This window comes from Lepidochelys kempii, chromosome 9, assembly GCF_965140265.1.
Source record: "Lepidochelys kempii isolate rLepKem1 chromosome 9, rLepKem1.hap2, whole genome shotgun sequence".
Classification (NCBI taxonomy): Eukaryota; Metazoa; Chordata; order Testudines; family Cheloniidae; genus Lepidochelys; species Lepidochelys kempii.
The window spans coordinates 47,806,157-47,832,563 of record NC_133264.1 but is presented as its reverse complement, the minus strand read 5'-3'; the positions used below and the strand labels follow the sequence as shown (position 1 = coordinate 47,832,563).

The 26,407-nt window shown below is 44.6% G+C and overlaps 1 protein-coding gene across 3 annotated transcripts in view; it reads right to left on the bottom strand.

The window, feature by feature from the left end:
* The window catches only part of NGEF (neuronal guanine nucleotide exchange factor), a 108,896-nt gene that overhangs the window by 21,891 nt on the left and 60,598 nt on the right, over positions 1-26,407 (bottom strand). For all 3 annotated transcript variants that reach the window (XM_073360196.1, XM_073360198.1, XM_073360199.1), the window contains 3 exons: positions 10,360-10,634; positions 538-698; positions 157-309 (listed from right to left, as the gene is read on the bottom strand). In XM_073360196.1, coding sequence (XP_073216297.1) covers positions 157-309; positions 538-698; positions 10,360-10,634 — 589 coding nt within the window. The remainder of the gene's footprint in view (positions 1-156; positions 310-537; positions 699-10,359; positions 10,635-26,407) is intronic.

The following is a 26,407-nucleotide window of genomic DNA, read 5'->3' as shown; positions in this document are numbered from 1 at the left end:
GCTCCAGTTCAGGGAAAGGGTAGAACTTATGTTTTCCAAACCTGTTTACCAATCCCCTGCAAATGCCAAGTTAAAAATAAAACGCTGTCATCTTGACTACACAATTTGGTTGTTGGATTTTTTGCAAATAATTCAAGGTCAGATAATAGCACTCACAGAAGTTGCTTGTAAGCTCTCTCCTGGTAGGTCTGGTTGGAGACGTAGGTTACGTATACCGAGAAGTGATTAACTGTGTGCTGGTAGACAATGTCGCACACATCTGATATCACAATGTTTTCTTCCACCCGTTGCTCAAGGTCCAAGAGGAAACTAGATGAGAAACCCAGAATTCATATTAATCATGACCTGTAATTAAAGTCTCGGACCCAAACCATTTGGAGGGGAAACCAATTAGTACCACTGCAGACTCTTTAAAAGTGGTTAAGTCTTCACCCAGCCAGCTCCTCTCTCCCTCCAGCACAGAAGTCATCTGAGCTACACTGACAAGACACTGTTCCCAACTCAGCAGAGCCAAAAGGCTCATCGCAGTTGTCTTACCGTTCACTGACAGCCATGACATCCAGGACGTTGGAGAAGAGGATGTGAGCCTCGGATGGATGTAAGATCTTTTTCAGACGTTCATTCTCCATGAAGTGAGACACCAGCAGATTCAGACTCTTGTAGTATGAGGCTTCAGAAGTGACCAGTTCAAACATGGCCTTGAGGAAAATCCCAAAAAAGAAACACCAACAACATAATAATAGGTTGAGAGTTCATACCATTCATTGTGCACTCTACCTGTAAAGAGACACTCTGAAAGCTCATAGGATTGCTTAGTGATAATGAAAGCATTCATACTGCATGCTACTGACACAGTCCTGTACGGTTAACCATCCATTCCTGAATCAGTCAGTTTGGCTCCAAAATGCAATGAAAGCTCAAATTGTACAACAGTAGCATCCCCTTATGTACTATATATGATTATGGCTAGGAAAGTGACTCTGAAATGGTATCTTGGTATGGCACACAACTTCTGCCTCTTCTTCTGAGTCCTGCATGATTAATTTACTGACAAAACAAAGCTGTACTGCTGTGTACACTGCATTGCAGAGCCAACCTACTGTACCATAGTTGTAGAAAAGCAATATAGCATCAAAAACAAATTACTCACCTATAACTGGAGTTCCTTAAGAATATACAGATCCACACTCTTAGAATATGCCTGTGCGTACCATACGAGCCTGAACTCCTCTAGACCAGTGGTTCTCAGACAGGGGTACGCGTACCCTGGGGGTACACAGAGGTCTTCTAGGGCTACAATATTTATATTCCAATTGATTTATTTTATAATATGGTAAAAATTAGAAATTAAGCAATTTTTCAGTACTAATATGCTGTGACACTTGTATTTTTATGTCTAATTTTGTAAGCAAGGAGTTTTTAATGGAGGTGAAACTTGAGGTATCTAAGACAAAGCAGACTCCTGAAAGGGGTATAGTAGTCATGAAAGGTTGAGAGCCACTGGACTAGAAAGCTTTGATTGTTTGGGGGGAGGGGGAGGGAAAGACCCTGCCTCAAGCCATGGAACACTCCATGCAAGACTATATAATGAGGCAGAGCTCTGGCACACTTTCAGTTCCTTCCACTTCCTCACAGTCTTACAAACTCTGAAGATGGAGAATGGGAAACGATACTGATGATCTACTTGATGAACTCAAGTTACGGGTCAATAACTTTTCTCTTTTTACTAGGTTCAATACAGATCCCCTCTTGGGAGACTGGCAAGCAATGAGGACCTCCAAGGAGGTGGTACTGAAGAAGGTATCTGCTAAACAACGACTGCAGAATTGCTCTTCAAATAAGGCCCCATGGGTCTAGAACCCAGTCCTGTAGAGCTACCAGGCAGCTGACAGCTCCAGGCCATCATTCAGCTGCTGCTGTAACCAATCTGCACTCCACTTCCCATGACCCACTGTGGACACACACTCTGGGAAGCTTCGCCTCAAGGGTTTGACAAACAGCAGCCCCATGGCTCCTGATTGAGTTTATATAGGGTGGGGAGCCAATGTGCATTCCAGGAAGTATTCAGGCAACAGCCCAGATCTTCTGTAGCTACCATGACCATTCCTGCTCCTTGCCCTTGAATTCCTGACTTGACCTCTGCTTGATTTGAGCTTCTCCTCTTGACTTGAACCATGAAACCTCATTCGGACTCTGGCCCTTGGTATGGACCCTGGCCTGGACCCGATTACGAACTTCTCTGCTACTCTCAGCCCAATTACTACAGCTCAAAACAGAGAACCAAGCTCTGTGCAGGCAGTCCACACAGCTCCATGAAGAAAACATGGCACTGCGGGCCAAGCTGGCACAGCACTCTGCAGGCAACCAGATGCTACAAGAGCAGGTGGCCCAGCTGCAGGATGAAAACGCCACACGATGGACATGCACTGTGGCTGTATCCGGACCCAGTCTCCCTCCCAGAACTTTTCAATGGGGACTGCAAAAATTCAGGGGGTTGTTTACCAATACTGCTGCTGTTTCTGCTCCGCCCCCAGTCCTAAGCAAATGACCAAGTGAAAGTAGGACTCATTATTTGTCTTCTGACGTGAGATGCATTGGCTTGGGCCTCACCCCTACTCAAATGAGCGAGCCCAATGCTATCAAACTGGGATGCCTTCCTCCAAGAAATTTCCACCATATTTGACAATCCCCACCAGGCCCACTTGGCAGAGGTGGCCCTCTGCAAACTTCAGCAGGGGCAGGGTCTGGCCTCTTCCTGTCCCCCAATGGCCTCCAAATGAACCTCCAGAAAGTGGAGGCAGAACTAACCTTGGTGCCCTCCAAAAACTTCAAGGAGCTACAACGCTTCCAGGGGTTCACTAACTTTTATAGGTGCTTTATCTCTGGGGTTTCAGGCCAAACAGCTCCATTGACAGCACTTCTCTGCAAGGACACCACCTTCACTTGGTCTCCGGAGGCCCAACAAGCATTCAACCTGCTAAAGACAACCTCTACCAGTGCCCCAATCCTGGTCCATCCCGACCCAGCACACCCTTTGTTGTTGCGACCGATGCCTCCAATGTGGCAATTAGGGCCACTCTCTCCCAAAGACATAGTCCCCAACAGCACCTCCACCCTTGAGCCTACTATTCATGGAAGCTAACTGTGGTCGAACAGAACTACGGAATTCTGGATAAAGAGCTTCTAGCCATCAAATCAGCCTTTTGAAGAATGGCACCACTATCTGGAGGGTGCACCATACCCAGTAAAGGAATACATAGATCATAAAATATTGGAGCAACTCTGCTGAGTCAGAGTGTTGAACTAGAGGCAGCTTCGCTGGGTCCTGTTCTTCACACACTTCAATTTCACCCTCACATACCACCCAGGAGCCCAGAACGAGACAGCTGATGCCTTGTCCCAAAAAGTGGAGCATCTCACGAGCCAAGAGCCTCCCCACGTGAAGTCCCTGTGCATTCGTAAGCCCCAGAACTTCCTGGATGCCACAATTCCCCAAGATCTCACGTCACTGATCTGCTCAGCTACAGGGAAGGAGCCTCAAGAAAATCTCTCCTGTTCAGCTGACAAAGATTTTCTAGCCAGTTCTAAACTCTCCCACATAACTTTTTTGACTTTTCCTGAAAAAAACTGTCTCTAAAAGTCATGGAAGAGCGACCCAAGCTACTAATTGCAAAGACTTGACACCTGTGTGATTGTATCTGATTCTGTTGCAGCAGATGATCCAGATGGGGTGGCAGAAGCAAGGACTGGCTCTTTTACCAGATCCAGAGGATCCAAATACCAAACTGTCTGGCCCACTTCAGGCCTATCAGCAGAACTGAGTCAAAAAGTTCCAGCATGTTACTTTTCAGATGCCTGCTTGACCATTTTTGGGTTTACTGGCCTCTGAACCAATCCCCAGGAGCAGTAGACCAAGTAGGTTTGCAGATGGAAGGCTGCACATCCTCGCACAAGACAGATTTGCTTTCGCAGCTCACAGGAACAGTTCTGGTAGTTGGGAGTGTGTGTCCCTTTCACATACATCTTGACTTCATACCTGCAGTGCTCGCCATAAGCAGCTTTTCAGATGCTTCGTGTTGGGACTTAAGCGATGGTGAGCCTTACAATTAAGAGATTGGACTGAGACTCAGGAGATCTGGAATCTATTTGCAACTTCATCACTCTTCTTTTGTGCTAATTCACTTGAGCAATTCACTTAACGTCTATGTGGCTTGTTTCCCCATCTGCAAACTAGGGAAAACACCACTACCTCTGCGGGGTGTTGCAACAATTAACTCATTGCCTATTAGGTGTTCAAATACTACAGTGATAGGGAACCCTTCAGATGTCTATTGTAGTTTAGTGCTGTAAGTTTACTCAGTCATGTACAAGAAGTGAGCTGTGCCAAACAAATAACTGGGACCCACAATAGAATTATTCAGGTTGAGGGCTGTGCCTTTGCTGGAGCCTTCTCTGAATGAGGCAAACCTCCATAAGGATTCATACGGGTATATGTTAGGAATTTCCCTCTGAGTCACTTCTTTGAAGTCAAACCTGTCTTCTGAATTCCTGAAACAACAAAATACCAATTCCACTGTTGTAGACCCCAAATCCAATTCTAGACCATGATGGAGCTGGGACCAGGAAAAGAGGAATGGCAGACGCAGCTTAGTGCATGATGTGGCTCCCTCCTCTCTTCTGGAAAGCACTAACCAGGCACCTAGTAGATCAGTGGTCTCAAACATCCATCCCATTTGATGTATGTATGTGGCCTTCATGGAATATTTGATAGCTCAAAAATATATATTTTTTTAAAGAAAAAAGATTCTATCCTCAGAGTTGCAAAGATAACCATAGAAAATTTAAAGCCAAATGTAAACTGATGCAGTGTTATCTTCCTGAGTCTGCAGACAGCCAGAAACAATGGCTTAGAAGTATGGACTACACTACCCTATCAATCTCATGGGATGTTAACTAATGATGACACTTTAAATGAGGCATTAACTATGTCATTGCTGATCATTTTAGCAAATGGGATGAGACAGGGAGTGAAAGTGAAGACCATGAGGAAGTTAGGAGTTGCTAAAGGGAAAGAAATGCAAAAGGAAAAAAGTAAGTAATCCTAAAGGTTAAGCTTATTTTCCCACTGCGTAAAGCCTAAATGAGACAATAAGGTATTTAACAAACAATAACTGGAAGATTAGTTAGTAAATAAATCACATTCTAGCCCTAATTTCTGAGCACATCTCTATCTGATATTGGTGAAAGTTACACTGTGGATTTAGAGTAGCTCTAAATTTATACTCATCAAACAGGCAATAAATAACAACCAAATTTGGTCACCTCCACCGAATAAGAGTGACTCCCCTGTAACAGATCGGGAAGAAGAAAGGTTAGCTCAGTATTTGAGCTTTCCAGACAACAATTTTGCTTTGTAGCAACATTTGAGGTTTTTAATTTTTTCGTTCCACACTGAAATAAAAACAAAATCTTTTGGAAGTGTTTACAAACATGGAATTGGGGTGGGGTGGGGTGGGGTGGGGGGGCGAGGGAGAGAGAGAGGGACAGACTCTCACACTCTTTAAGAGCAGAGTTTTTTATTCCAGATCACTCGGAAACAAGCAGAGCAGGGACTTGAAACTGGTCTCACACTCCTAGGCTGGTGCCCTTTTCTGGAGGGACTCGCCACCAGCACAGGGGGCCCCCTGCCATAGGCACAGACTCTGTGGGTGCTCCAGGGCCGGAGCACCCACCGGCAGCCAAGCTCCATGCCCTGCCCCAGCTCACCTCACCTCCGCCTCCTCCCCTGAGTGCGCCATGTCCCCACTTCTACTCCCAGGGCTTGCCACCACAAAACAGCTATTTCGCGATGTAACAAGCTGTGGGAGGGAGGGGAGAGGACTGGGAACGCGGCACACACAAGGGAGGAAGCAGGGAAGAGGTGGGGCCGGAGTTGGGGCGGGGCCTTTGGGGCAGGGGCGGGGCAGGAGTGGAGACAGGGCGGGGCCAGGGACATTGGGCGGGGGAGTCGAGCACCCCCTGGCACCAGCAGATGTCTGCGCCTATGCCCCCCGCCCGCAATCACCGCTCCTGCCCCACACAGGGCAAAGGGCAGCCCCATCCCCCACCCCCAGTGAGGCTACAGTGAAGGGCGGCAGCAGCAGGGAAGAAGGGGCACATGTGATGGCAGGGAGGCGAGGGTGCTTCCTGGACTTGAGGGGCCCTAGGATCACATGCAGTGACAGTGGTGCAAGGTGAGTGTGCTGCCAGGGGAGAAATGGGGGCCCCTCCCCCAGAGCTTGCTGCTGCCAGTGGGGAGAGGGCTGGGGGGAGTCCTTCTCTCTGGCCCCAGCCCCGGGGCAGCCTGCCTGCACCCCCAACGCCTCATCCCCAGCCCCACCACACCTCTGAGCCCCTCCCTCATCCCCAGCCAAAGCCCTCATCCCCCTGCACCCTAACCCTCTGCCCCAGCCCTGAGCCCCCTCCTGCATCATGAACCCCTCATCCCTGGGTCACCCCACAGCCCTCACCCCTGCACTCTAACCCTCTGCCTGAGCCACTCCCACACCCCAAGTCCCTCATCACTGGCCCCACCCCAGAGCTCTCACATTTTTCCATTATTTTTAGAAATATATATCGGCTTACAAGGCAGGTGCGTGTGTGGGGGGGTGGGACTTGGACCTGTTCTGAGCATCACTAAAAATCATACAAACCTGCCGCCCCTGGTACTACTAATACACTCAAGTAATTTAAATTTATGGTCACTTGTTCCAAGCCCTCCCCCATTACATTCACATTCTGTCACTTCCTCCAGGGCAGTTCACTGTGAGAACCTGAGTAATGTCTCTTTTGGCTTGTTCTTCTATTTTTTGCATCATTAAAATATCTTCCATAGAGTTGAGTTCAAGAATGCCCTTGATGATTCATGATTTGCTGTGCTTAATGCTCAGCAGATGTCTGGATAATTAAAGCTACCCATGGGTGATTTAGTCATTTCTGATAATTATTCCAATAGCATGTTACTTTTTCTGATTGCCTCATGACCCCTGTAGTCTACAACACATGTCCATCACGATTTCTTTTGTTTTTCCCATTCCTATGTTTCAGCCCATGTTATCTTATAGTCACACCTCCTGTTATTATTTTATATTTTTCTGCTCTTGTATTCACTTCTGATCCTTAATCTCACCTCACCCTTCTTTCCTCTTTATGTCTTGCCTATCCAGGGTCATAGCTGTATTAATATTCTAATCAGTAACTCACTCCTTCCACCATATTTTGGTAGTGTGAACAAGGTCATAATTGGTTTCATGAAGTACTACTTCCTACTTTTCCTACCTATTAACCAAATTTCTTACATTCTGTATTTTTAAAAAGAGTGAATTCTATTGCTCCTTTTATTGGTCATTGCTAACTCCATCATATCTTTTAATCAAGCCTTCTCTGCTTAAAGTGTTAGCTGGGTGAACAAAACGTCTTACCCCATCTGTCCTATTTTAAAACCTACCTAAATCAACCCTGCTAGCTTTGAATGAAGACAGCTGATACCCCATACACTCAAACAAAAACCATTGTCTAGTCTTCACTCGCTGCAAAAGACATTCCAGTGTTATAAGTAACGCTATGTTTTAGTCACGGGTATTTTTAGTAAAAGTCATGGACAGGTCACTGGCAGTAAACAAAAATTCATGGCCCATGACCTATCCATGACTTGTACTATATACCCCTGACTAAAACTTGGACTGGGGGGCCGCGGGTGCTCTGGGGGTGTGGGCTGGGGGAGGGGGCACCGCAGGTGCTGGGGGGGGAGGGCAGCAGCGGTGTACGGCCCAGGATCCCCACTGGTGCTGGGGGTGAGGGTTGGCAGGACTGGCAGGCTCCCTACTTGGCTCTGTGCAGGTTCCCGGAAGCAGCCAGCATGTCTCTGCAGCTCCTACGGGGAGGGAAGGCCAGGGGGGGCTCTGCACGCTGCCACTGCCATGAGCACCGGCTCACAGTTCCCATTGGCCGGGAAGAGCCCCTTTGCCCCTCTGCCTAGGAGCTGCAGGGACATGCCGACTGCTTCCAGGGATCCCCCAAGGTAAGCACTGCCCCACACCCCAGCCTTGAGCACTTTCCCACACCCAAACTACTGTTGCTGGGGGGGAGGAGGGGAGGGATGTGGTGGCCTGAGACTGCCTCAGCAGTAGCTGATGCGGCTGGCCCAGGGGCTGCCTGAGCTCCATGACAGACATGCAGCCTTACTTATAAGATAGTTCTGAGGGAATTCTGCGTCACTGCGCACATGCAGAATCCATGTCCTCCACAGATTTTTTTTCTTCACAGAAAATACAGTGAGGTGCTACAGTTATGCCTTTCTCCCACCAGGGGCTGCTGTGGCACCAAAACAGAGGGAGCCGGCTCACTGGCAGTAGCAGTCAGCAGTGGATAGGGAGGAAGAGAGACTGCACTCTTCACAACACCCTGCCCTGAGGCCAGGTGAGGAGGCGGCACAGGATATGGGTGGGAGGGCAGACAGACAGAGCTGGGCTCATGGGACTGCTGGGGGATGACACATAGACTGGGACTGAGAAGGGCTAGTGAGAGGGAATAGACTGTGGTGGGGGCTGAATGGGAGTAGGGGTGCAGGGCCACATTGGGTTAGTGGGGTGGGGCTGCCAGGGACACATGCGGGGGGAGAGTGGTGAAGGAACACATGGGAATGGAGGGAAAGTGGGGGCAAGTGGGGGTGCAGGGACACAAGGGACCAGGGGCAGATATGCCTGACCAAATGGGAGAGGCTGGGGTCAGCCAGCATCTGTATGGGGGAGGTTCCCCAACTCTTGAACAATCCCCTCCACCCCCTAAAAAACCTGTTCCATACTTCTCCCACCCACACCCAACAACACTCCTGGTTCACTCGCAATTACTTCCAGCAATTACTTCCCTCTCCCTCAGATCCTCTGTTACCCCTGGCTCTCCAAAGCCTTTCCACTGCTTCTGAGGGGTGTGGAAAATACAGTTCTGTATAGTAGTTTAAATGAATTATTACTCAAAGCTCTGTATTATTATGCCTGGTAAGGAATCTATTTGTCAAAAAACATTTCCTGAATCTTTTTTGTTGTCTGTATTGTTATGGACATTCTTGTTGACAGGTATTTTGAAATAAATTACCAAAATAATTGAAAATGGCATGATTATATTGTGTTATTTTGACAAATAAAATACACAGAATTCTGCAGAATTTTAAAATATTGTGTGCAGAATTTTAAATTTTTTGGCGTAGAATTCCCCCAGGAGTAAGTGCTGCTGAAGGGGTGTCTGTACACCATCCTGGCTGAAGCATGAAGGAGTTAAATCCCTTCACTGACCTGAATGGAAAAAGTATCCCAGAGAGGCTGCCTGAGGTGCAAAGCCTTTAGATAGTAGCTTATAACAGTGTCCCCTTGGGCTGCTGAAAGGTGGTGCCAACTGCTATGTCTCAGGAGCAGGGAAGCCATAATAAACGTTTTCACTCATGTGTGCACCACTGTGACAGCCCTGAGTGTACAGTCAACAACCCACTCAACACATTATTTGACACAGCCATATAAATTAACAGTACAAAAACAATGTCCAGAGATAGCCTAGTCTGTGCAGTTAAAGTGCTCGTGCATCCTTATTGACCCAATTTTGCGTACTGCAATTGTCATTCTGTTTTAAAGTAAGGACAGAATCAAAGAATCAACACTGCGAAATAAGGAAACTCCACTGGGACTGGTGACCAACCATTTAATTCCTTTTATTCCAATTCATTTTTAATTATATTAAACAAAGTAATTCTTCCTAGGAATAATAGAAAGTATGATTCCTGCCTCTGACAACAGAAGAGGATCATCTGGCATGGAGGGAGGCCAAAGAGGGTACTATTATTAGTACTTCATTACTCCTTTACCTCCTTGTAAATCAGTAGTAGTAGTAATGAGAAGCTATGTTCTCGATTGTTGCTATTGAAGTTGCCAGCAGCAAGATTCTCTTCTGGTGATTGGGGTAGGGTACAGGCAGGCCTTAAATTCTCAGAGATTATTTCCAGGAGTTTCCCATAACCCTAAGCCATGTTCGGGGCTATGGGCTTCAGCCCCATAAGGGTCAGGGGGCGCCAGGGCTTCCGCCTCCACAAGAGGTGCCGGGACTCTGGCTGAATTTAAGCCCTAGGTACAGGACTTCCTCATGCTCTTTGGAAAGTGAAGTTCATTAGCATTACATATGGGGGTATTTAATAGACCACAATTTGTCACTGGCTGTGGTGGAACTTCCTTATTTTTGAATGTTGATATTTTGACTTAAGTGACTCTAGTCACACTGACTTTAAGGAAAAATCCAACAGATAAACTCTTTATTCCCTCTCATGCCTTCCATTACCTCCTGCAGTTTGATCTCATCTGGCTGAAGGATATTCAGGACACCGCTGCTCCTGATCTCTGGAAGATCCTGCCACAAGTTAAACCTGGAGGTGGAGTTCCTGAGCAAGCTGATTTGGGGAGGAGTCCTGCTTTCTGCAGTATTTGTGGGTTCTGCCTCTAATGGCGTCTCCTCACTGGCTGAGCACTCCTCGGGGTCTGTCTGTGCATCTTGCAGTCGTCTGGTTTCAATCTCCCGAAGTGTAGATTTATCTCGATATTCCTGATACAAGAGCCCTAGAAGCCAACATAATGGTTAGAGAGCTATTATTGAACAATATAGGGAAAAGAATATGGATTTATTTTGGCGTGAATATTTTACTTCAGTTCATCGAAGCAAAGAGGTAGAAAGCATCCATTCCAGAGTGAAAGAAAAAGCCAAATGTTGATTTCCCAGCCTCAACCAAAAGCGGAAAGAATAAAATTACAAAACTGTGGAAGTACATGCAGAATCCGATGAATCCATTATCAGTTTCTATATGTGAAAATGGAACTGTCTCATTTCTCAGTGGCGTCTTTAGAAAGGTCTGTAAGAAAAGGCTTTTCCCTTATCTTTGTATGATGCTACTATACTATTAAGGATCTACATATCTGCTAGGGAGATGGCATTATATAAATCTGTTTTACTTTAACCCCTGTTAAAGTCAAGGGAGCATCTTCCATTGTCTTCAATGGGGACAGGATCAGGTCCTTAGAGAGGAAGGGTAATCAGGTCATTAAAGTACTAGATCTGGGGTAGGCAACCTATGGCACGCGTGCCAAAGGCAGCACGTGAGCTGATTTTCAGTGGCACTCACACTGCTGGGGTCCTGGCTACCAGTCCTGCGGTCTCTGCATTTTAATTTACTTTTAAATGAAGCTTCTTAAACATTTTAAAAACCTTATTTACTTTACATACAATAATAGTTTAGTCATATATTAAAGACTTATAGAAAGAGACCTTCTAAAAAAGTTAAAATGTATTGCTGGCACATGAAACCTTAAATTAGAGTGAATAAATGAAGACTCGGCACACTACTTCTGAAAGGTTGCCGACCCAGATAGACCAGGGCTCAGGAGACCTGGGTTCTGTTCCTGGCTTTGCCGCTAACTTCCTGGGTGAATTTGAGCATATCACTTAATCTCTCTGCACCTCTGTTCTCTGTAATACTTCAAAGAGATGTAAGAGGATAAATTATTTAATGTTCATGAGATGCTTGAATATGTCAGTGACAAGTGTCAGCCATAGAAAAATAGATAAAACTTTAAGGGAAAACTGCAACCATTTTGTTCAGTCCAGCAGTCTTAAAGGCCACCTCACTATATTTAAACTACTAAATGATTGACAACAATATGTAATTACAATTAATATTTCTGATCTTACAGCTAGGGAAAACTCTTCAGATGACAGTGGTAGACTTATTCATTTAATTCAATGAATCTGGTAATCTGCTCTCTCATCCTCAATGTTATGTTTAAATACAGAAAAGTGGGTTGGGGTTTAGTGTTAGGAACAGAGAACTGGGAGTCAGGGTTCCTGAGTTTTATTCTTAGCTCTACCAACCATTGGATTTTGCTCTATGACAAGTTATGAGATTTCTAGTGCCAGGTGGAATATCTATCAGAACAGGAAGCTCTTAATGGGGGAAAACAAAATAAATATCCCCCAACTGAATGAAATGAAATAAAATCAGTTATATTTAAAACTGTTCAAAGCCCTAAATAATATCTAAATGTATTGGTCTTGTCATTTATATATTTTGAGAGCATTCACTCTTAAGTTCCCATTGATTTTCCCAAAATTCCTTCAGAATCTGGGGCAGAGGGAGTTCCACTGAATTAGGCAAAACTTCCTTCTGATTTTCAGGGTCCTACCCCTAACAAAAGAAAACTACAAAACAATCTTGTACTTTGGAAGTTTTAAGATCTAGTATTTCTCATAAGGCTGCTGTTAGTTGTCCCATGTTGCCCTTTCCAGTCATCCGGTGGAACCAGAAAACCAATTCCTTGGATCTAGAATATGAATTACTAGATTTGACAACACAGGAGTGCCAATTAGTCTTCCGTTAGTCATTCACTCCATTTATTTAATATAAATTGCATTCTTTTAATTTATCTCCCTTGGTTTGGTTTATACTTGAATAGGACATCTGCTAGGAGAGCAATACAGCAGTGCACAGACAATCCAGGAGTTTATGGAGAGTGTTGGGGACAACTTCCTCGTGCAGCTACTGGAGGAACCAAACAGGGTTCCGTTCTCCTCTTGACCGGCTGCTTACAAACAGGGAAGAATTACTAGGGGAAGCAGAAATGGATGGCAACCTGGGCAGCAGTGACCATGAGATGGTTGAGTTCAGGATCCTCACAAAAGGAAGAAAGGAGAGTAGCAAAATACGGACCCTGTACTTCAGAAAAGCAGACTTTAACTCCCTTAGGGAACTGATGGACAGGATCCCCTGGGAGGCTAATATGATGGGGAAAGGAGTCCAGGAAAGTTGGCTGTATTTTAAAGAAATCTTATTGAAGGTGCAGGAACAAACCATCCCGATGTGCAGAAAGAATAGCAAATATGGCAGGCGACCAGCTTGGCTTAACAGTGAAATCTTCGGTGCGCTTAAACACAAAAAGGAAGCTTACAAGAAGTGGAAACTTGGTCAGATGACTAGGGAGGAGTATAAAAATATTGCTTTGGCATGCAGGGCTGTAATCAGGAAGGCCAAAACACAACTGGAGTTGCAGCTAGCAAGGGATGACAGGTAACAAGAAAAAGAAGGGTTTCTACAGGTATGTTAGCAACAAGAAAAAGGTCAGGGGAAGTGTGGGACCCTTAATGAATGGGGGAGGCAACCTGGTGACAGACGATGTGGAAAAAGCTGAAGTACTCAATGCTTTTTTTGCTTGGGTCTTCACAGACAAGGTCAGCTCCCACACTGCTATCCTGGACAATACAGTATGGGGAGGTGGTGAGCAGACCTCAGGTGGTGAAAGAACAGGTTAACGACTATTTAGAAAAGCTGGACATACACAAGTTCATGGGTCCAGATCTAATGCATCCGAGGGTACTGACGGAATTGGCTGATGTGATTGCAGAGCCATTGGCCATTATCTCTGAAAACGCATGGCAATCAGGGGAGGTCCCGGATGATTGGAAAAAGGCAAATATATTGCCCATCTTTTTAAGAGGGAAGGAGGAGAACCTGGGGAACTATAGACCAGTCAGCCTCACCTCAGTCCCTGGAAAAAACTGTGGAACAGGTCCTCAAGGAAACCATTTTGAAGCACTTGGAGGAGAGGAAGGTGATCAGGAAAAGTCAACATGGATTCACCAAGAGCAAGTCATGCCTGACCAAGTCATGCTGATTGCCTTCTATGATGAGATAACTGGCTCTGTGAATATGGGGAAAGCGGTGGACGTGATATATCTTGACTTTAGCAAAGCTTTTGATACGGTCTCCCACAGTATTCTTACCAGCAAGTTTAAAAAATATGGACTGGATTAATGGACTATAAGGTGGATAGAAAGCTAGCTAGATTGTTGGGCTCAACTGGTAATGATCAACGGCTTGATGTTTAGTTGGCAGCTGGTATCAAGTGCAGTGCCCCAGGGTTCAGTCCTGGGGCCAGTTTTGTTCAAAGTCTTCATTAATGATCTGGACGATGGGATAGACTGCACCCTCAGCAAGTTTGTGGATGACACTGAGCTGGGGGGAGAGGTAGATACACTGGAGGGAAGGGATAGGGTCCAGAGTGATCTAGACAAATTGGAGGATTGGGCCAAAAGAAATCTGATGAGGTTCAGCAAGGACAAGTGCAGAGTTCTGCACTTAGGAAGGAAGAATACCATGCACCGCTACAGGCTGGGGACCGACTGTCAAAGCAGCAGTTCTGCAGAAAAGGACCTGGGGATTACAGTGGACAAGAAGCTGGATATGAGTCAGCAGTGTGCCCTTGTTGCCAAGAAGGCTAACAGCATATCGGGCTGCATTCGTAGGAGCATTGCCAGCAGACTGAGGGAAGTGATTATTCCCTATTCTCTATTCGGCACTGGTGAGGCCACATCTGGAGTACTGCATCCAGTTTTGGGCCCCCCACTACAGAAAGGATGTGGACAAATTGGAGAGAGTCCAGCGGAGGGAAACAAAAATGATCAGGGGGCTGGGGCACATGACTTACGAGGAGAGGCTGAGGGAACTGGGCTTGTTTAGTCTGCAGAAGGGAAGAGTGAGGGGGGATTTGATAGCAGCCTTCAACTACCTGATGGGGGGTTCCAAAGAGGATGGAGCTTGGCTGTTCTCAGTGGTGGAAAATGACAGAACAAGGAGAAATGATCTCAAGTTGCAGGGGGGAGGTCTAGGTTGAATATTTGGAAACACTATTTCACTAGGAGGGTGGTGAAGCACTGGAATGGGTTACCTAGTGAAGTGGGAGAATCTCCATCCTTAGAGGTTTTTAAGGCCCGGCTTGACAAAGCCCTGGCTGAGATGATTTAGTTGGGGCTGGTCCTGCTTTGAGCAGGGGGTTGGACTAGATGACCTCCTGAGGTCCCTTCCAACCCTAATCTTCTATGATTCTAAGTGTTGTGATTGTTAAATGAACAACAATGCTGGTGTCAGCCATTGCATAAATACTTTATTTTGCTTTACTCAATAAGGGTTAAAATCTATCTGGCAAAATGTATAAATGATATTGTATCTCATAAACAGTTTTCCTATATAACAATGTGAGAGACAGGTCAGGAGTTTGTGTACCAGGTATTTCAATTTTTTTTGAAACTCAGTACCAATTAATGTTGAACCTATATTTCTAGACAGAGTTATGATGGGAAAACGTGTACATAAACACATACACTCACAGAATGTGGTAATTCTTGTAAACTGTTCTTTCTGGAAAGATATTCAAAACTGGATTAAAATAGCAATAGGATTAGCTGTACCTTGGAAACCGTACACATTTCTGTTAGCTTCCTACACTGTAAATGAAGAAAAGAGACTTTCCTTGAAGTTTATCACGATGCTACTTACATAATTCCTCATAGTCTACTATTGCTTATATGGTTTCATACATGTTATCTGTTAATCGTCAATAGTGTGCTCAGTCCTGTACATAACACAGGGCATGAATTGGGATGTACAGAACATTTAAAGCTTGTGAAGGGAACTCTCCTGAATCAGCATTGACCTTAGTGAGACTTCTCATGTACTTAAACTTAAGCACGTGCTTAAATGCTCTGCTGCACTGGGGCCCAGAGTGTTCACTGGTTTAGAGGATCAAGCCTTAGGAGAGCAGGGAAGGCTGGGAAATGCAGTCCCCGGGGCATGCTGGGGAATAAGGGGACTATATAAAAAAGACTACCTTTTCCACAGTAGAGGAGACATGTGGAAGGAAGGAAGTTGCGCTGATGGGTCTTGTCCTGAAAGTTATAGGCAAATAACCCCACTTTGTTTTTGTTTTGTGGAATTGTGGTTTATTCTCTTTGTAAACATTTAGAGGCAGATCCCTTTAATAAGGATCTGTTGGGCAGATTCTTTTCTTCTGTTTTTGGAGAACATGAAATAAAACTCTAGTCAATGAAATTCTTGTTTTGTTAATATGTTCCCTATCTGATCCACCTTTCCTTTGATCTGCCAAAGATGGAAGACAACATCCCTTTCCCAAGGAGCCTTCAGCCCAAAAGTGTCAGCTTAGGTAGGGTTGGAGAGAGAAACACATTTTAAAGAAGGATTTGAAGGTAGAGGGAAGCCTACCTAGTGGGTGTTCCAGACATAGAGAAAGTATGAAAGCATGAAGATGATAGTGGGAGAAGGACAGAAAGGAGGATGAGTAGGAAGATCTTTGGGCAGAGCAAAGACAGCAAAAAACCAAATACTAAAATATGAAAACAGAGATATAGGCTGTGAAGGACTTGGGAAGGGTGTTGGTGATAAGGATGGGAAGCATGAATTCTATATGGAAGGTGAGGGGAGTTAATGTGACTAGAGCAGCATGTGAAAATGATTTTATCTGCAATATTTTGGGACAGACTGAAGGGAATCAAAGTGAGAATCAGGAAACTTAAGCAGGAGGCTATGGTGGTTAAATCAGGATATGATCATGGCCTGGAGAGGCATTTTAGACCTCCTGAAAGGTAGGAATTGATTTTTTTAAGATGTTGAAGAGAGAGAAACTATGATCTGGGATTGGCCTGAATATGGGGACAGAGGAGGAGTCAAAGAGTCAAAGGAGTCACTGAAGATATGTGTACCTCTTATTACAAAAGTTTTATTGGGCAATGGCTGTCTAGGTATTAGCTGGTTTTAACAATGCAAATCTTAGAGTATGGAAGTATGGAATTGTTGTCACATTGATTTAAATGGCTGAAGTAGTGGTTTGCATCGTATACTATTCATAGGTTTTATATATTCCCATTTTGAACCTCTCTCTGCTATTATTTTACTTCATTTTGTCCATTTGTATTAAAAACTGAAAACTGTATGTGATCATGGAATTAGACTGTATCATAATGCATACACACAAGGGGGACGAATTAAGGGTGCATGGACAACCTTCATCCTGGGATTTCTAACTTATGAGTGTTCGATTTTGCAATCTGAACTTACTTAACACAGGTTTTTAATATTTTGTATGTAACAGTATATATAGTCTAGTGTTTCCTGAAGGCATTTGGAATGAATTCTGGTTCATTGCAACCACCTGGAATAGATTCCAAGTTTCACTTGCAGAGGTCTGCTTGGCCCTAATTTTAAAACCTGCCCTGGACCCAAGGCAGAGCTGAGCACAGACAATCTGAACCTGACCGGAGAGTGTTGAGTTGTTTTCAGAACCAGCCTGACCCAAGCCCAACACTTCCTCCCGAACCTGTGTCAGCACCACCACCTTGTCCTTGGGGCTTGGCCTGGGGGAACTTCCTGCTCACCACGCCCCATGCTGGCTATCCATCTGCAGCCACCTCCTGCCCAGTGCGTCGGCCTGGTGATAGCTGCGTGTCCCACTACTGCCAGCCTCCACAGCTTCACTGAGCTGTGTGTGCTGCCAAGTAAGAGGCACTGTAATCGAATGTTAAACCGTATTGTACTGCTCAGCCACTAGATGGCGCTGTGTGTAACATACCCTATTTTAACAAACCTCAGCCATACCTGGCAGAACATTAAGACACTTATGATTAGAGCCCTGCATGGATACAGGAACGTGTATCCGCATCTGATCTGCGATCCGCAAAAATTGTCTGAAGGTATCTGCATCCATGGATATGGATATCTGTAGATATCCACGGATTTGCAGGGCTCTAAACAGCACTGTGCAGCAGTGACCAGTGGAGCCGGAACGGAGGGTGGGGAAACGGGGAGCCTCGTCCATCCACTTTTCACAGGGGCAGACCCCTCCCCCTTACCCTCTTCTTCCTTCCCAAGCCCCCACTCCCTCTCCTCCCCGGCCAGGCCAGCATGGAGCCTAGCCGGGGAGCCCAGACAGCTCTGGGGAACCACAGCGGACCCTCCACCTGCCCGTGGTGCATGGTGGGGGCGAGGGGGCTGAGAGCAGCCCTCAGCCATGTCCCTGCCTGGCTGAGGGAAGGTGGAGGTTCAGCAACTTTGAACTCTGAACTTTGAACGTGTGGCTCTCAGGCTGGGGGGGGCATGTGCCTCAGAGCCTCAACCCGGCCACGGTAAGAGCCGGGTGGGCAGCTGTGAGGAACCATGGTGCAGTCCCTCTGCCTGTCCTGGGCGGGAGGTCTGGGGGGCAGGGACACGAACCGGGGGCTTTTTGAGCCCCCCGCCCAGGGCAGGTGGAGGGTCCACCGCAGGTCCCCACAGCTGCCCTCTCAGCTCTTATCATGGCTAGGCTGCGGCTCCGAGGCACCCCCACCCCCGGCTGGAGCCTGGTGAGGGAGAGACGCATTGGCAGCTGTCGGAAGCCTAGGTCCCTCCACCTGCTCTGGTGAGTCTGTGCTACAGCTCCAGAGCCCTGCACAGATACAAAATTTGTATCTGCATCTGAGCTGCTATCCACAAAAATGGTCCATGGATATAAAGCAGATACCTCAAGATTTGCAGGGCTCTACTTATGATGAACACATCTGGTATGTATAAGCAAGCTCTATGACCAGTCCATATCGGGTACAGAAGAATGTGACATGTTGACAGGAGTAAACTAAGAATAGAGACAGAAGGAACAGCAATAAAGGACGCAGGATCTCATCGCCATGCCATTCTTCAGTGCCCCAGAGAATTTCAACTTTGAAAAACCTTCACAACGAACAGACTGGAAGCAGTGTTTTGCAAGACTTCAAATTGCAAACTCCTCAAAGAAACTGAAGATGTATAGGTATCTTTTTAAATTTATGCTATGGGGAAGTGAGGAAACCATATCTTTAAATCTTTTGACTTTACTGAAGACAGTCACAAATGATTATGAAAGGGTTCTGGCTATATTTGATGCATACTTTATATCCCAGAAAAATGTGGTTTATGAAAGAGGATGTTTTCACCACAGAATTCAAGAACCAAGGGAAAATGTTGACCGTTTTATAAGAACTCTGCAAATGTTGGCTGAAAACTGTAATTTTGGAAATGAAAAACATGAAAATACCAAATACAGGCTGGTTATTGGGTTAACAGATAAAAATCTTTCACAGCAGCTACAACTCAAGAGAGATTTAACCCTAAGCACAGCTATACAGATGGCAAAGCAGTCAAAATTAGTCAAACAGTACAAAAGACAGGAGCACACTGAAAAATCTGAAACTAGCTTAGAAACTATAAACAGACATTTGAGTGTTAAGTTATTATCATAAAACCGCTGAGGCAAGGAGAGAGAACTCTGAGGCTAAGAGGGACAAATTCCAGCCTACACACACAAGGTGTGAAAAAAGTCATATACCAAGAGATGATGCATGTCCAGCTAGAGGTACACCATGTAATAAATGCATGAAATGTGCAAATTTTGCATGTGTTTGCTTCACCAAAGCAGTCAGGGAGTTGACTCATATTCCAGAGAATCAAGACCCATTTTTTCCAAGCTCTATTTCTTGTATTCACATAGAGCCTGTCTGGAGAGTGAAATTGAATATTCATAGCAAGACAATTCACTTAGGAATTGACTTCACCAGTCATCTCAGAAGGGACTCACAATCACCTTTAACCCCTTCCAGAGCTGAAGTCACTTGACATGCATCTGGGTAGCCATGGAGGTATTCTTAATTGCATGAACCAGTTCATCACAGAAATAGTTTACAAAGACAAAACCTTTGCATTCAAGTGGATGTGATCAAAGGACCACAGACCAACACCTTTCTCAGCCACAGTGTGGCAGCCATGATGGATTTAATGAGAAAGGTAGATGAACTCAATGGAATATTTGGTGATATTGAGCTTTAGAAAGGCGATCCAAATAAATTTGAGACAACGCTGAACCATATAGTGTACATATCCCTTGCAGGATTCTCATCCATTACTTCATAAAGTGGAAAACGAGTTAGAGAGAATGGCATAATTAAGAAAAGTGCTTAGCCAACAGCATGGTGTGCCACAATGGTACCAGTAATAAAGAAAAATGGAAAAATATGAATGTGTGGATCTTAAAGGACTTAATGAAGCAGTCCCAACATTGCATGACTTCCTCCCAAAAGTGAAAGGAGGTACAGTATTCTCAAAAAGAAAAGGAGTACTTGTGGCACCTTAGAGACTAACCAATTTATTTGCTCAAATAAATTGGTTAGTCTCTAAGGTGCCACAAGTACTCCTTTTCTTTTTGCGAATACAGGCTAACACGGCTGTTACTCTGAAAGTATTCTCAAAGCAGATTCTGCCAAATTAGCCAAAGAAAGTGCTAAACTGACTACATTTATCACATCCTTTGGGAGATTTTGTTTTCAAAGATTATCTTTTGGAATTACCAGTGCACCTGAAATTTTCCAAAGAAAGATGGCAGAACTGTTAACGAACACAAATGGAGTTGTAGGTTTCATGGATGATATTCCGATATATGGATCTTCAATGGAAGAATACTGTACAACAAAACCCTCAATGAAGTCCTAAACCTAAGCAGTTAGTCTAGACTGAAGACAAACAAGGAAAAGTGCATTTTCTGCATGCCCCAAATAAAGTTTCTGGGACAGACAAACAAAAATGGAATCAATCCTAGCCCTGAGAAAGTGAAAGCAATTCAAGAATTGAATGCACCAATGAATGTACCAGAACTGAGATGTACACCAAGGATGATAAATTATCTTGGTCAATACCTACAAGACCTTTCTACAGTGACAAAACCACTGAATGAATTGTTAAAGTCCAACACATCTTGCCTGTGGGGGCCAAATCAAAAAACTGTCTTCAAAAAGGTTAAAAATTATCTCAACAGCTCCAGTTCTCAATTACTATGATGTCCACAAACCCACAGTGATAACAGATCATAAACTGCTTGTAACCCGCATCAATGGAAAAGACCCTGATCAAACACCTCTGAGATGCCAATGTCTATTGCTAAGATTAATGTAATTTAACTCAATTGCTAGATATATTCCTGGGAAAAATCTGGTAGCAGCAGACGTTCTGTCACAGAGCCCAGCATTGCACTTCACTACTTGAGAGTTTGAAGATGACGTAAAGGCATATGTGGATATTGTGGACACATTCAAACCAGTGTGAGAAAAGAGACTATTCCTGCTACAGAAAGCAACCTCGACAGACATGCAACTTCAGGAAGTTTCTAAGTTACATTGGAGCAGCTGGACCAAGTATCTAAAGGATACTAAGGAAGTGACAAAAGACTTCAGCAAGTCAAATGGACTCATGATTAAAGGCAACTTCATCGTCATTCCTAACGAAATGAGAGGAGACATTCTAAACCTCAAAGAACATCAAGAATTAATTGAATGCCATGAACAGGCTAACAAGTCAGTGTGGTGGCCAGGCATCAGCACAGACATAAAGAATAAAGTATCTGCATGTGAACACTGTAGAACTAATAGACAAACAAAACACAAAGAACCTTGAATATAAACACCTCTACCAGACAGACCTTGGAAGAGACTAGCTGCAGATTTATTCAAAGTCAGAGGACATCATTACCTAGTCATCATGGCCTGTGTTTTCAGGTATACAAAAATAATGAACTTCAAAGACAGTATGACCGTGTAAATACTGTAAATGGTAAGAATGTAGAACAGGGGTCAGCAACCTTTCAGAAGTGGTGTGCCGAGTCTTCATTTATTAACTCTAATTTAAGGTTTCGCATGCCAGAATACATTTTAATATTTTTAGACGGCCTCTTTCTATAAGTCTTTAATATATAACTAAACTATTGTTGTATGTAAAGTAAATAAGATTTTAAAAATGTTTAAGAAGCTTCATGTAAAATTAAATTAAAATGCAGAGCCCCCCGGACTGGTGGCCAGGACCTGGGCAGTGTGAGTGCCACTGAAAATCAGCTCACGTGCTGGGGAAGATGTAATAGAATGCTAAACTGTTCAGCCACTAGGTGGCACTGTCTATAAAAACCTGATTTTAAACGAACCTCAGGCATATCTGGCAGAACATTAAATGCTCTTATGATGAACACAGCTGGTGTGTATAAGCAAGCTCTATAACCAGTCCATATCTAGTACAGAACAACATGACAGATACTGAGACTCCTCAGCACATTCACTCACAGCACATACAGAGCACAGTGAGACAGGAGGAGGGATAAGAGACAACATGACCCAAGACGAAGTGGTTGGGTTGTTTTCAGACTCAACCTGAACCCAACACTCGTAGTCAGGTCCTGTTGGGTTACGTTGCAAGGATCTACAACAGAAGATGGTTCTTGGAGATTCAGCTCATAATATGTCTCTCCACTGGTTACTGTTTCCTTTCCCCCTTTACCACAATGTGTTGTCAGTTTAACTTATGTTATCCAATTTAGACTGTAGACTCCCATGGGCAAGGACCTCGTCCTCTTCTATGCCTATACAACAAAAAGCCCACTAACAGGGATATAGGAATAATTAACCTACTGCAGCTGACCCTTGTGCAGTCTGTGACTGATGGCAATCTTTCTCCTAAAGAGTACAACATGGGTGTACGCAAGTACATCTTACACACATCAGTTTGCAGATTTTTAGCTTCCTGGGAGCAGCATTTCTTGTAGCAGGGTAAGAAGGATGGTCCAGTGCCTAAGGCTGTGGACTGGAACTTGGGAAGTCCCACTGGATTCTTGGCTCAGCCAGAGACTCCCTGTAGTACCTTGCACAAATCACTTAATCTTCACCCTGTGCCTCAATTCCCCATCTGTAAAAATGTAATACTCTTCCTCACAGAGGTGTTGTGAAAATAAAATCCATTAATGATTTGAGATGCTCAGACACTAAAATGATGAGGGCCTTATAAGTAACTAGATCGATATTTGGCAATTAGGTTGTTTTGGTGTCTAGCGCTGTTTTTACATCTTTATCAAGCCTTTCATTAACACATTGCCACTAAATTAAGACTATAATAACACATCTGCCTTGGGAGATTAGTAGAAATGCAGCAGGAAGGAGACAACAGATCAGGCAGCGAGTATACAAATTTAAAACTGTTCACTACATCCCTGAACTATGCCCAAAATTCTGCTGTTTTGGCTGACAAATATTGTCTGACTTCTTCTGGCATCTAACTTACTCAAGCTTTCTCAATGCCTTCCATTTCTTCCTTGGTCCAAGCTTCCCATAGCATCCTCCAAGGCTCAGCCTCTCCCCATCAATAACCCTACACCTAACTGCAGACTTCTCCTGTTCCTGGTAAATGTCCTCAGTGGTCCAAGTAGTCTCCTCATTCCCAACTATAGGGTTTTGCCTGACAGCTTACCAGAATCTCTAGGAGATTTCCCATTTTGGCCCATGACAGGCTTCAGCCTTCTCTCCCCACTCGTGTCCTGGAGCATCTCTTCCAGGCTGCCAAGATATCAAAGCCTGGACTGTTCAACAACATGGCTTTCTGAGTCACTATTTGGACTTTATACTGGATTCCCACATAACAAAGCTTTGTTAAAGTGGAGTTAAGGCTGCTGCTCTACAGCAGAGCCACCTTATCCTTTCATGCCTCCAGAACATGGAACTCCAAAACCCAAACATGGGAAAATCAGGAAATGCTCATTTACACTCCCCTCCCCACGCCATGTATTCTTTAAAAGAACATGTTATGCTTAAAAAACAAAACCCCACAACCTTGAGAGAAACAGTTAAGGTAACACTTCCCACACAAGAAACCCCAACAATCTTAACTCTGCTCATTATGGAGACCATGAGAAACTCAAAATATCAGCGTACCTTATCCCTTCATAACATGTGTAGCCAGTACAGATCTGCATCTAACACAGTATACAATAAGACTCTGATTTGTATAATCCCATAAGTCTTTCAGTGTGGTCTGTATATTTCCGTTGGCCCAGCAATATTTATCCTTTTTTGTGTGTGTGTGCGTGAATTTTAGAGAGGATGTTAAATTAAGCTTTACATAGAAACTTAGCTGCTCTACAGTTAAGGCTGTATAGCTATCAGCTGCTCCATAATTAAAGACAAAAACATCATTTATGAAACCAGTTAAGGTTGCTAAGTGACCACAGTTAAATTACCTACCACATAATTTAAAAAACTCAAGCACCTAAAGACAAGGAGATCAACAGCTAAATATATCATATATTTTACACTGACCACATATGTTACTCTCATCAAGTACAAAGATGTGCATTTTATCATAACACAACCATAACTCTGACCTATGGATTTTGGGGTTATATTTTACATATTTTTGTTATCTACATTTCAGGAACTATTACCTTATAAAGAGATACCAATAAATATATTCACTGATGTTTTTCACTTAACAATAGACAATCTAATGCTTTGACAATGTATTTATTTGGTGGGTTTTTTTGGAGAGTTAAGTTGGATATGCGGAGCAAGTGGCCTGATAGTGTCCACTTATTTAAAATATCAAACAAATATAAAAGCCACTGAAGTCTCCAGATTATACATTCAGCTAAGAATATATACCCGGGGTGGCCAAACTTACTGACCTTCTGAGCCACATACAACAATCTTCAAAAATTCAAGAGGTGAGGCGCACCTGCTGGGGCTTGGGGCTTCAACCCTGCGGTGGAGTGGTGGGGCTAGAGGCTTCTGCCCTATGGGGAGAGGGATCTTGGGGCTTCAGCCCTGCAGGAGAAGCCTGTCTGGGCTTGGGGTTCAGCCCTGCAGGGAGGGAGGGTCTCAGGGCTTCAGCTCCACAAGAGGTACTTGTCTGGGCTCAGGGTTCAGTCCTGCGGGGAGGAGGGTCTCAGGGCTTCAGCCCCGCAGGAGGCGCCTGTCTGTGCTCGGGGCTTCAGCTCTTCTCCTGCTGAAGCCCCAAGCCCCAGCAGGCACATCCTGCAGGGTTGAAGCTGGGAGACCCACCTCCCTGCTGGGCAGAAGCCAGAGGTGACACCTGGGAGGGCCCATGGAGTCACATACCACACCCCAGATTTTGCCAGGATTTGATGACCTAGCTCAGCACTTGGTACCACTAGGCCTCCTCCCTGCATGGCAGCTGCTGGAGCTGGTGAGCTGAGTGCTGCAGTTGTGAGGAGAGGCAATGGCAAACAGCTGGGATCTGCAGGGAGAACTGTTCAGGGTAAGGGGGAGCAAGACTCAAGCTGTTAGAGGGGGGCAAACCTCATCAGGTAGCAGTCGCCACTGGCAGAAGCCCCTAGCCCCATCATTCTGCTGCAGGGCAGAAGCCCTGAGCTCTGCCCCCCAATCTGGTGGGCAGAGAATGGAAGGGCTTGTGGGGCTCTGTGAGCCCCACTTTAACTGTAAAAGAGCTACATATGGCTCTTAGCCACCCCTGATATATGCAATCTTGTGTTCCTGTTATTCTCATACTTGCCTTCCTCCTTCTGTCCACACCCCTATCTGTGTTGCATTTTCTCCCTAGTTAGGCCCCAATCCTGAAAACTGATTTATGTGAGTGGACACACACAGCCTGACAAAGCCACTGGGGTTCCACACAGGTGCAGTAATCCATCCACATGGATCAGATTACAGGATCAGATCTTTAGTTTACAGTCTCTTTCAGGCAGGGACTCTCTCTCTTATAGTATGTTTGTTCAGACCCAGCACAATGAGGTACTGATTCTGTAATCCAAATAATATGCTTAATAGGGAAGTGTATTTATAATAAATTTAAGTAAATATGTGGATATGCGTTTGAGGTTGAATGTGTATATACATAACTTGTTGCTTTTTTCAAAAGGGTTTTATGTTGAATTTGTATTTTGAGATTTTTGTTGAAAGAACCATATTTATTTAGACTTAGTGTAAAAGTGGCTGTGTTGCAACCCTGGTCCATGCTCCCGTTCCCAGGAAGCCTGGGAGGAGACAGGAATCTCCCACTGCTTCCTGTAGAGAGGAGTGACTGGATTGCATGTACTGAAAGGGTTTGCCTTTAGATATCTTTGGCTTGTAGGCACCTTTTGATTGCTTTTTATTTGGGCTTTACCTTATCTACCTCTGTGGCGTAGCCAGGGTGGAAGAAAAGCACACTAGATCAGCAATGGCTGGAGCATCTGGAAAATGGGAGTGGGGGGGGATACCAAAATTTAATTTTTAAAAAAGTAGCAAAGATGTCTTGTTTTTTCATTTTTTGTTTTTATGTTTGTCTATTTATCTGTCTAATCTATTTAAATGTAAGCTCTTTGGGGCAGGGACTGTTTCTTGCTCTCCCTGCACAGCAGGGTCCTAATAAGGCCTCTTGGTGCTACTGTATCATAAATGATTGATGATAATAGACCAGTGAATATCTGGATTGATGGCTGAGGAGGAGCTCTCTCCTGTGGGGAGCTTTTTCCACTTCCCGTGTCCTCACACCTTGAGAGCAGTGGAAGGTGGCACATGCCTGCTATTAGGGGGGTTAGTTCTTGCTCTCCAATTATTGCTGCTTTCAAGGTTCAAGCAACCTTAAGAACTACCAATTTCACACTAAGGAGCTAAAATCCAGGAGAATCTTATATAGATGGTATCTTTAACTAATATAAATTCT